This window comes from Dendrobium catenatum, unplaced genomic scaffold, assembly GCF_001605985.2.
Source record: "Dendrobium catenatum unplaced genomic scaffold, ASM160598v2 fragScaff_scaffold_847, whole genome shotgun sequence".
Classification (NCBI taxonomy): domain Eukaryota; kingdom Viridiplantae; phylum Streptophyta; class Magnoliopsida; order Asparagales; family Orchidaceae; genus Dendrobium; species Dendrobium catenatum.
The window spans coordinates 6,819,407-6,830,975 of NW_021319309.1; the positions used below are offsets into that span (position 1 = coordinate 6,819,407).

Consider the following 11,569-nt stretch of genomic DNA (forward strand, 5'->3'; position numbering starts at 1 on the left):
ATGCAAATAACACCATATTTCGGCAGTGTTATCAATGAATCAGTGACAAGGTCTCTATTTTTCACTGATTTTAATAATTATATTTATACACCATTGATGCATTATTATATATTAACAATATCATTTAAACGACAGAAGATTGCTTAAAATACTTCTAAAAACCTATTATTATAATTATTTATTGAAAAAAGAAGAAGTTATATCACAATATCCTGATCAGCAGTTTCTATGTATATTTAAAGCTGTGTTAATTCCAATACCTATAACAAGAAACAATGGTAAACATATCAATCACTATCAAATATTCAAATATCAGTTTTGCAAACTTGTAGGAGAAAATTTACTTTGAAATACACAAAACTCTTGAACACATCTCAGCCTTGCGATCTATTTTAGATGACTGAGATTGAATTCACTGTGATTTTTCTAAATTAATATGATTTTTATGAATTCAGCCTCAACAATCCAAAAAAAAATGCCAATACATGTAAGATCATCAACTTCTTGATAAACTGTTTGTAAGTAATGGAGCACCTTTTAATGAACACAGGTTGGATCTTGCCTGGAAATATCGTATGATCATTTGATGGTTGCATTAGTAATGGAAGATGTGCAAGGCCCAGAAGAAGTCATGAAAGGTATCCCTTTGTATGTTGCCACACCCTTCTCATCAGTGTATAAATGCTGAATCCACCAAAATGTTTTTTGAGAATGGGCACAGTAACAATTCAAAATATCCATAACGGTTTAGGAAAACGGTCAAAAGATTCTTTCAAAAGAATAAAAACGCAGCAAGAAGTAAATCATGATTTTTGTTTTCTTTTATTAAAGAATCAACAATCATATTGGAAGATGTGCAACATAAACGGGAACAATCAAGGAAACACAAGGGAAGAGTTTACATACCGGGGTAATCTTTTCCAACTGTTTCTTCTTTGGGTTTAGAACATCTTCTGGCTTCCCATCAAATCTATCAAAATAAATACCATATATAAAGCAAAATATACTGACAATAACAAGCATGCATAGGAGGGACTATCATAAACTTGTTTGATCGAGCCACTACAACTAATGAAGCAGTTGCAACCAAATCAAAAATAGATTGGTAATATAGATAATCCCAGAAGGCCATTCGGAGTTTTGTCTACAACTTTATGATTATGGTAATTAGATGTTAGACCGGTCCAGCCGGTCCCGGCATAACAGGCGGAAGAGTTCTGCCTCTCCTGTACGTGCCGATCGAACTGCCCTCTCCAAACGGAGCTGTTTAGGAAGGATTTTTGAGGGAGTTAGGAGAGAAATTTGAATGTAGGGACTATTTAGAGATTTCCTTCTGGATTGTATGCATTATTATTTTTATTTTTAAAGGATTGTATGAATTAAATAATTTGTTTTCCTAGGGTTATGGCATCTTGAATTTGGCTGAAATTTAAGATCTCTTAGGGTTTTTTGGGCTCTAGCGGCATCTAGAGATTTGGGAGAGATAAATCCTCGTCTCGAATAGAAGATCAATTCTATCTTGTTAATTTTCTTCCGTTAGTTTGATTATTCCAATGAAAACTACCGTTTTTCCGGTTTTTCTTTTGATTTGGTTGATCGTTCTCGCTGTTTTTGTCGATATTATTAGGTTTCACTTGAGATCTTCAAGTGTTTTCTAACATTAGATCAACGGTAAATTACACAGGTTCTACAGTTTGGCTCGATGTGACAACTGAATCCGTAAGTTTCCAAAAATGTGGAAGTTCATTTCAGTCTAGGTGTATTTAAAACTAAGGTCATCCTACTAGCCATTCATTTAGTCCGTCTATTGAGCCACAGACAACCACATAAAATATAAAGGCTGCTACAGAAATTTCGCAAAATTTTCCATAACGATCAAGGGGAAGTTTAGTAAAGAAGTAATATGATTTTAACAGGAAAATTCCTATATGGACCTGACTACTACATAAAACAAACTTTTGAGACATCCAAATACTTTCTCAGTACCTACTGGTCACACTAGGAAGTCCATTCAATCACCAATAGCAATACCACAATCAAATCTACATAAACAAGTCGCACAATAACAAAAAATGCAAATCTAAAACAATTAAACAATTGTATTTCCACCAGAAGTAACATATTGTCACCATTATCCTCCAACAAGAAATTGGTATACATGAATAATGCTTGCTTCATCGATTTAGCTTACAATAATAAAACTGACAGTGAGGTTGGTAGAAGAATCCCACTTCCACGTTGCACTATAATATCAAGTAAACAACACGTGCATGCCAGGACACAAGAGGCTAAGTTCAGAAGACAAAAGAAATGTTAACTCTCGATTTTATAAAGCATTTTTTTTTCATACGACTAACTATTTAGCCCAAGTCCATAATAGTCACATAAAAATCTTCCACAAAAACAAATGTAGGAAAGGGTTCACAGTTATAGCTCACAGGACACAGATTTGGCGAACATAATAGACAATTATGGTGAAAAGGTAAAGGAGGTGTACACTTACAGCAGAGGAAGAAATATAAAGGCTAAACAGTGTGCTGGAAAGTAATGCTAAATGATTAAATAATGTACTTACCCTGAAAAAGAAACACGTTCCCCAATTTTGGCTCCTTCTGGGGGAATTAAGGGCTCTACAGCTGTATTTTCTTGATTTGAAGCACAAAGAACCTGCGAAATAAATTACTTTGTTAACAAAAACTCCCAACTTAATCTAACAAAAGGAACTTAAGCCAAACGTCTCAACAAGAGGTAAATGGTTCACGGACAAATAGAAGGAACTTCCAATAACTTCGACACTTATAAATGCAATGGAGTTTGCAATTTCAATATAAAAGGAAGAAAAGGAGATAACACAGAAAATACTGCTGTCTGCTTTTACCAGAAGACAATGTAATTTAAAAAAAAGGAACGAAGTTTCCGTCCCTTCAACAAACATAATAATAAGGAGAGGAGAGCTGCAAGCGAAAAATTGGTTAACATAAAAAACCCTGAGTTTCTGATGTAAACAGGTAACAAATAACTGAGGTTAAAGGAAAAGAAGAATTAATTAGAGAAGGAAAAAAAATAGAAAGAGACAGCAGAGAAGTAGGTAGAAAGAAGAGAAAGGAGGAAATCAGTATTCAATTCAATATCTAAAATCAGCCCTCTCCGATACAATATTAGAACCCTTATATGTAGGCTCAGGGTTCCTAAAACTTACCGAAACTACTTAGCCATTACATGAAAGGTATTATTTGCTTTATTGCCTATTAAAAAAAATAGTGAACTCCATCGGCTTGGACTCACCTCAAACATATTGACAATCAATATAGAAGGTTTGAGCTCTTAATCTAGTCTGGTTTTAATCACATAATCAACTTCAGTTTGATATTAAGGATCTTTATAATCCATCACATTTTTTATTGTTTTTATCTTAATCGATCCAGAGCATCTTGAATAAATCGAGCATGCTTCTTGTGGGCTTCTTTGAAACTTCTAAGGCTTGTCATGTGTTTGAAAATTGAGATTGGGTATCGACCATATCTTGCTGAATTTGTTGATGATAATGATAAAGATGTTCGAGTGACTTGTAATATTATTCAAAATTGGTGGAAAGAGAAAAAACATGATACTTTGGTATACTAGGATTAATGATCAGTATAATAAAAAAATGCCCATAAGTCTGATGTGAACATACATGTTGATGAGACCTAATGCACGATATCTAATAAGATGAGTTTGTCAGCATGTGATTTTAACATTCATCATACAATAACAACAACAACAAGCCTTTATCCAGCTATGTGGGATCGGCTACATGAATCCTTTTTCTCCATTGTGTCCTATTAAAAGTCAAATTCTCATTTAAATCTAACAAAGAAATGTCATTTCTAATATTTTAACATTCATCATAATCATACTTTTTTTGAAACTTCATAGTTATATTATTGATACTATGATAATAAGCACTTTGTACATGTATATGTTAGACCGGTCCAGCCGGTCCGCATGGGACTGGCAATTCGTGAACAGGCAGAATCTCCGACTCCTGCGGAGATCGGGCGTCCGCTCAAACAGAGCGTTTTAGGAAGGATTTTTGGGGGGCTTAAGAGAGAAATTTGAATGTAGGGACTGTTTAGGGAATTCCTTTTGATTTGCATGCATTAAATAGTTGGCTTTCCTAGGGTTTGGGTATCTTGAATTTGACGGAAATTTGATATCTCTTAGATTTAGGTTTTTTTTGGGCTCTAGTGGCGTCTAGAGATTTGGGAGAGATCGATCCTCCTCTCAAATTGAGGATCAATTGTATCTTTTCTATTTTGTTGCATCTTCTAGTGGAATACAAGTCTTGCATCGATTCTTCTCACAGTTTTCCCTGGTTTGTGCTGATTGCCTGATGTAGACAGCAGGTTTTTGCTGTTTTTCCTGCTACAAGCAGCCGTTCACTGCTGTTTGCATATCGATTTGGGTTAGATTGCTTGCGAACTCAAGTATTACCTTAGGGCTACTTACGAACTCAAGTATTTCCTATCAAATTGGTATCAGAGCATCGATTTGGGATGATTGGCGGCTGGATTTCTGTAATTTCAGCGGATTTTATTGTTCCAGAGGAAATTTTCTTGTGATTCTTGAGAAGAGAGATGGCTGGGAAGAAGGTGGAAGTCTTGGAAGGCGAGATCGGGCAACTAAAATCAGATTTGGAGGGAAAATTCTTTGATTTTCAAAATCAACTCACCTCCAATAATGAAAGGATGGAAGGGAAGTTTCCCGTGATGGAAGAGATGCTAAAGAAATTGCTTGAAATGAAGACCAATCCGGCGATATTTGAAGTACGAGAGACCACCGATGGCCATGGCATGGGAGGAAACCCGAACCCGTTATGGGGGAGGAGGAATTCGGAGGTGGAGATTCTGGAGGAGGAGAATGACATGCCCCCTCTAGAACCGCTTTCTAGAGAAGAGATGAGTAGGGGATACGACCTATGGGAGGCTGATTTGGTCGGAAGGAGGGACGAATTCAATCGCCGAGGTGCTGAATTTGAAAGAATCCAGCGTTGAGATGTTGATTTTGAAGGGGGAAGGGAAGAATGTCATCGCCGAGGTGCTGAATTCTTTCGAATTCAGCGTCGAGGGGCTATTTTTGATGAAAGAATGGAGGAACATCATCGTCGAGGTGCTGAATTTGAAGGAATTCAGCGTCGAGGTGATTATTTTGAAGGGAGAAGAGGAGAGTATGAAGAGGGATTCGAGTATAATCGTCGGAGGGTTGATCGAGACACTTGGGAAACTCTTCCCCTTCGAGGAATGGGAGGTTATGGAGGATACCGGGGAAACTGGGGAGACCCACGAGTGAGGAAGCTGAAGATGCCCGTCTTTGAGGGTGAAGACGGCCATGGCTGGATCTATAAGGTGGAGCGTTACTTTGCTGTCAACGGGTTGACAGAGGAAGAGAAGCTGACAACGGGATTGTGTTTGGAAGGAAAAGTCGTGGCATGGTACCAGTGGCGTGACAGGAGGGAGCCTATCCGGAGCTGGAGAGAGTTCAAAGATTGCTTATTGGAGTGTTTCCGAGCCGATGGGGGAGGAGGCTTCTATGAGCAATTCTTTGCCTTGACTCAGGAGGGGACTGTGGCAGATTACCGCGACAGATTTGAGTACTTAGCTAGCAGATTGGATCACATTTCAGAGTCAGCCCTGGAAGGGAACTTCATGAAGGGGCTTAAACCGAATATACGAACAACGGTCAGGGTGCTGAAGCCGAGGAACCTAGGGAAGGTTATGGAGCTGGCGAAGTTGGTAGAAGATCAGAAGAAAGCAGAAAGAGGGGCTTGAGGAAACTGCTCAGGAGGCTCTTACAGGACAACGACCACTCTTCTAGCACCTAAGGGGCCTGCATCAGGCAACAGTAATGAGACCACCCGGGAGAAGCCAGTAGGAGGAGGGAGTGGGGAAAATTTCAAGAGGCTGACAGAGAAGGAGATGCATGATAAGAGGACAAAGGGGTTGTGCTTCAGATGTGATGAGAAGTACATGCCAGGGCATAAGTGCAAGGACCAAACTCTTCAGGTTCTCCTTGTCTGTGAAGACGAGGAAGACGAGGAGGGAGGTGGGAGCAGATCTGGATAAGAGGAGGAGAAGTTGCACCTGGATGTGACAGAAGTCTCTCTGAACTCTGTAGTGAGATTCACTCCGAGTCATATTATGAAAGTGAAAGGAGAGATTGCTGGCCGTGAGTTGGTGGTGCTAATTAATAGTGGGGCTACCCACAATTTCATTTCCACTCAGGTCGTCAACCAACTGGGAGTGAAATTGGTGAACACCGGTTGTTATGGGGTGATGATGGGTACAGGGAATGTGGATAAAGGTCAGGGAATCTGTAAAGGAGTGGTGTTGACCATCCATGGGATTCAAGTAAGGGAGGACTTTCTCCCACTAGAATTAGGAAGCACTTATGTCATCCTGGGGATGAAGTGGTTGCAAACCTTGGGGGAAACCAAGGACAATTGGGGAGCACTCACGATGGAATTAATGGTGGATGGGAGAAGGGTGGTTATAAGGAGAGATACAGGGCTATCCAAAGCCATCACATCACTTAAGACCATGGTTAGGGACGTACAAGAGGTGGGGGAAGATTATCTGGTGGGACTACACATATTGGATGCAATCAGATTGGAAGAGCGAGGGGATGTTTCTCTATCAGTGCAGCCCTTGATTCAGCAATACAGTAAGGATTTTCAGTCACCTCAAGGATGGCCACCTCCACCGGAACACGAGCATATCTCCACCTTGAGGACAAGGTGGATTTTTGGGAGGGAAGTATTGTTAGACCGGTCCACTGGACCGGTCCAGCCGATCCGCACGGGACCGGCAATTCGCGAACAGGCGTAATCTCCGCCTCCTGCGGAGATCGGGCGGGCCGTCCGCTCAAACAGAGCGTTTTAGGAAGGATTTTTGGGGGTTTTAAGAGAGAAATTTGAATGTAGGGACTGTTTAGGGAATTCCTTTTGATTTGTATGCATTAAATAGTTGGTTTTCCTAGGGTTTGGGTATCTTGAATTTGACAGAAATTTGAGATCTCTTAGATTTAGGTTTTCTTTGGGCTCTAGCGGCGTCTAGAGATTTGAGAGAGATCGATCCTCCTCTCGAATTGAGGATCAATTGTATCTTTTCTATTTTGTTGCATCTTCTAGTGGAATACAAGTCTTGCATCGATTCTTCTCACGGTTTTCCCTGGTTTGTGCTGATTTCCTGCTGTAGACAGTAGGTTTTTGCTGTTTTTCCTGCTACAAACAGCCATTTCACTGCTGTTTGCATATCGATTTGGGTTAGGATTGCTTGCGAACTCAAGTATTACCTTAGGGTTACTTGCGAACTCAAGTATTTCCTATCAGTATACTTCTCAAATACATAATGATCCGTGCATTTAGACATTTTATAGCATAATGTGATTAAAAAAACCACTAGAATGAAATTGAATGTGACTCATTCAAAGATTGATTGCCTTAGATATCATGCTGATAGTGGCAATGGCTACTATTTGTGCCTTGTTGATGCAAGACACAAATCAACTTAAGAGTGAACGCCGCACAACACATCAATAATGATAATTGAACTGAAACTAAGAGAGATGTATTCATCAATATCAAGGCTTTTTTTTTTTTTTTTGACAATTAGAGAATGGGTTGAGAAGGCATGGAGACAACATACAAAGCGGCACAATTGTGTGACACTTTACATAATGATGAATGTTGATTTGAAGTTGAAAAATAATGAGAAAATAGTGGCTACATCATGGGTGTAGATTATCCGAAGTTATTTGTCACAAATAAGCATGCAAGTAAATGAGTGTGAGGGAAATGATCGCTTTAAATGGTGTAGGAAGTTGCGAAATCTCTGGATCCATGGCAAGAATGATGTAGATTAAAAAGTGAAGGTAAATGTAACTAAAGTGCATATGGCTTGCAGGTGGCAAAAGCAGGCATATGAGATAGGGGAGATTTTTCCTTGTGTTGGCGCAAATGGGGTCTGACAAACAGGAAAACTAGATGATCAAACAAACATAATTGACAAACACAAATTTTAGAAAAGGGGCATCACGGATTTCTCTTCATACAAAATTGGAGATAGTGATAAGAGTGATTACTTTAACAATATTAATGACTCAGAGGAAACGTAACCACCTAATATCATTAGTTCATTCAATAAAATAGTCTATGATATAATAAGAGCACAAACTTAATGATGCAATAAGTTTATACAAGCAAAGTGTTGGACAAGAAAGGTTTCACAAGGAGTGTAGCTAAAATAATAATGTTCAAGTGAAAATGTGAAAAAATAAGAAAATAGAGTGTAAAATGGCAAATACTAAAGGGATTGTAGTGTTAAACCTATTGAAGATGGTGAAAAATAAATTTATGAGGTTTGAGCAAGTACAATGGATGATAGAAAATGTACCAATAAAGAGAGTAAAAGAATTAATAAGAATGAATGAGAGAAAAGAGTAAAGCATAACTGATCAGAAGTTATACAAAAAGAATTGCAAAAAATTGGGCTATCACGTTATATAGGGCTTAATAAGAAAATAATGGAGGATTAACACGGTCCACCCAAAATAGTTGAGAAGAGGCTAATATAGGTGATGATGATGCACATGCCCTGTTAACATTTTGCATACAAGTCGTAATAGCAACTTAGTAACGGATTTGTTCAGTGCATGAAAAATATAACACGAAGTTCAATTATGAACAAAGAAAAGAAAACCACCAAAATCATTAAAACTAAACATACCAATCCAGAGGACATCACCTCTCGCAATTTCCCGGGCTTCACATTTGTGATTAAAACCACACGGCGGTTCTGTGTAAGAAAATCAAATCAAATTTATTTTAAGATCTTGATCAACAGTGCATAAAACGTTTGTTTTTTAGTCAGAAAAGGCATAAATGTATCAATACTTATGACAGTCTTCCGCTTACAATTAGGTCATCTGGACTATAATACTTGGCAAGTCCGCTAACTACTTGGCGTTGGTTATTATCTCCCAAATCTATCTCTTCAACAAGCAAACTGTGGTAGTTTGACAAATATCACTTGCTTGATAATATGTGAATAAACAAAAAAGTTAAAGCAACTATACCTGTCTGCAGACGGATGCTTCCATGCCTTGCGAATAAGACCTACCTGTACATTAAGAATAGTAATAGAGCATTCTATATCCTTTTCAGAGTACTCCTTCTCTGAAGGCTTCTTTTTCTCCTCTGTGTTTTTCTTAGTTGATTCTGTAGCAGCTTTCACAACAGCGGCTTTAATGACCTTATTTGAATCAATTGAGGCTTTATCATCAACAGGTGCTTTTTTCTTGAAAATGGCGGCCATCAAGGAATTGTGTCAATAATTACCCATTTGAATAATGTGATGTAAAGGAAAGAAACTAATAAGGGATGAAGAAATAACATAACTTGCATAAAAGAAAATATCGAATTCTCTCATCAAAATAACATATACATAAAGAGGAATGGGATAAAGCAAGCTCTGCTCATTCTTCATCCTTGAAAAGTAAGCTATCATATTGAGGATTTAACTTTTAATTGTGCAGTGCTCTGCTGCACATCACTGAGATCGCTAGTAATCACAGAAAAGCTCATTTAAAGACGTCACTTCTTCTAATAGCACCAATAAGAAAAACAAAGGTGGAGGGAAAGAGATTGAGAAGGAGTGAGCAAATAGGAAAACCAGCTCCAAAATAAACCATCAATGCTTTCAACTTAAAGCCGCGTCATCACCATCACCAACAACAATGCTAAATTTCCCGAATAGCATGAACCGTTGAAACAAAAGTACAGATGGTTGTGCAACTTGGAAGTACAAACAACCCACATAACATAATCTAGTAAAAATGATCATATTAGTCATCGGTTACATCCATCAATGCCCTCAAGCACTTTATAGTTTCTTGAAGATGCGGGAGGTGAGATGGGGCTTCGTACAAGTGGTAACTCAGGAAGTGCTGACCATTTATGGATCTCAAGAAGTGCCATTGAGCTTCTTAAAAGTGATAACTCAGAGAAGTGCCGACCATTTAAGGATCTCAAGACTAGCGTACCCAACCAAAAAAATATAAAAAGAACTTGATAAGTTGACTGCATTGATGTCTAATATTCCTATAACAGACAAAAAAATACCCACAGAACAACTTTCCCATTGACAGTGATCTAATCCTACAAGTACAGGATACCAAAGTACCAGTCTAGGAATAATACAAATACAAAAACTAGCACAGAAAACTCTTGATTTCAGCCAACAGAAAGAAATATATGCAAAGGAGGAAATTTTGTGAAGGACAAAAATGTCATGCTAATAGAGGGTATTGTGGGTACGGAATAAACAATAAACAAGTTCAATGCAAGTAAATTTCAAACAGCATAGTACCTCTGGAAGATCTTTCTTCAAATTCATGTTTCCTTCTGACTTCTCCACAGATTTTGTGGTCTGAGACATTTTTTTGGCGGTCTGGTTGGCATCTAATGTGTCTATTGAGCACTGCAAAAGAGACCCAAAGAGGGAAAAAATCATGCTAATCCGTTATTTGGGATACAATGAGATTCACTGTACCTATATGCATCACATTATGCATATTTAAAGGCTCGTATAATATTTGCTTAGATTTAAATTTGAGAAAAGTTAGCTAGAAAGCTTTATAATGCACTGGCATGGAAACCTTTAACCTGGAAAAAAAAATGAAAAAGCTTTCATCCAACCTACAGAAAGGAAACCCTGATTGAATGATGTAGCACATAACAAATACAGGTTTAAGAGGAAGAAAAGGAGAATAATGCAGTGCAGTGCAAAAGTGAGGCACCATTAGAAGATAGTAATTTCTCAAAAAATAAATTGAATTAAAAAATAGCACTTTTTCATTTTTAATCAAGATAACCAAAACTTAAATGCAATGAATGGAACCACCAAATTCAACAGCGAAAAACCACTTACAAAATGTTCAAATGGGGCTTTGTTGACCACAATCATATCAAAAACTCCACCAAAATCTTCATTGTTCTGTATCCACAAATCACATGGAAATAATTGGTGAAATTGGTTACAGAATGAATAAAAAAATAATTGGTTAGAAAATATTAGAAATGGTCTGATGAGGACATCGTCAGAGATTGCGACACATGTACCATCAGGAGATGCCGGAGATCGATGACTACGATCATGATCTTTATTTTCATCATTTTATGTAGTAGTTTATTTGTTTTGTATGTTTTTCCGCTTTTGCCCTTAGGGGTATTTGGTCGTTAATGTAGCCCGAGGGGCATTTTAGTCTTTTGTTTTTCTTTGTCATTGTGAGGCCTATTTATATGGCCATTCTCTTGTAATAATTTAGTTTTTGATGAATGAAAATTTACTACTATGTGTTCTCTTAGTGTGTGCAAGGAGATCTCTTGGTGAGTTCTTCACCCTCTTTTCCCTTTGATCTCTTAGTGAGTTCAAAGGGAGAACTAGATCTCTCCGTGAGTTCTAGATTCAATCTATGTTTGTTGTGTAAAGGCGAGGTTGGAAGAAGTTTGAAACAAGAAAATTGCAAGAAG

The 11,569-nt window shown here is 37.9% G+C and overlaps 1 protein-coding gene across 1 annotated transcript in view; it reads right to left on the minus strand.

Moving 5' to 3' along the window:
* Nucleotides 1-263: 263 nt before the first annotated feature.
* Nucleotides 264-11,569, minus strand: part of LOC110101513 (aminoacyl tRNA synthase complex-interacting multifunctional protein 1) — a 23,263-nt gene continuing 11,957 nt past the window's right edge. The window contains exons 5-12 of the mRNA XM_020829435.1: nucleotides 10,968-11,033; nucleotides 10,407-10,517; nucleotides 9,115-9,335; nucleotides 8,954-9,044; nucleotides 8,766-8,834; nucleotides 2,576-2,667; nucleotides 907-970; nucleotides 264-684 (exon numbers count right to left, since the gene is read on the minus strand). Of these exons, the coding sequence (XP_020685094.1) occupies nucleotides 580-684; nucleotides 907-970; nucleotides 2,576-2,667; nucleotides 8,766-8,834; nucleotides 8,954-9,044; nucleotides 9,115-9,335; nucleotides 10,407-10,517; nucleotides 10,968-11,033 (819 nt within the window). The 3' untranslated portion in view covers nucleotides 264-579. The remainder of the gene's footprint in view (nucleotides 685-906; nucleotides 971-2,575; nucleotides 2,668-8,765; nucleotides 8,835-8,953; nucleotides 9,045-9,114; nucleotides 9,336-10,406; nucleotides 10,518-10,967; nucleotides 11,034-11,569) is intronic.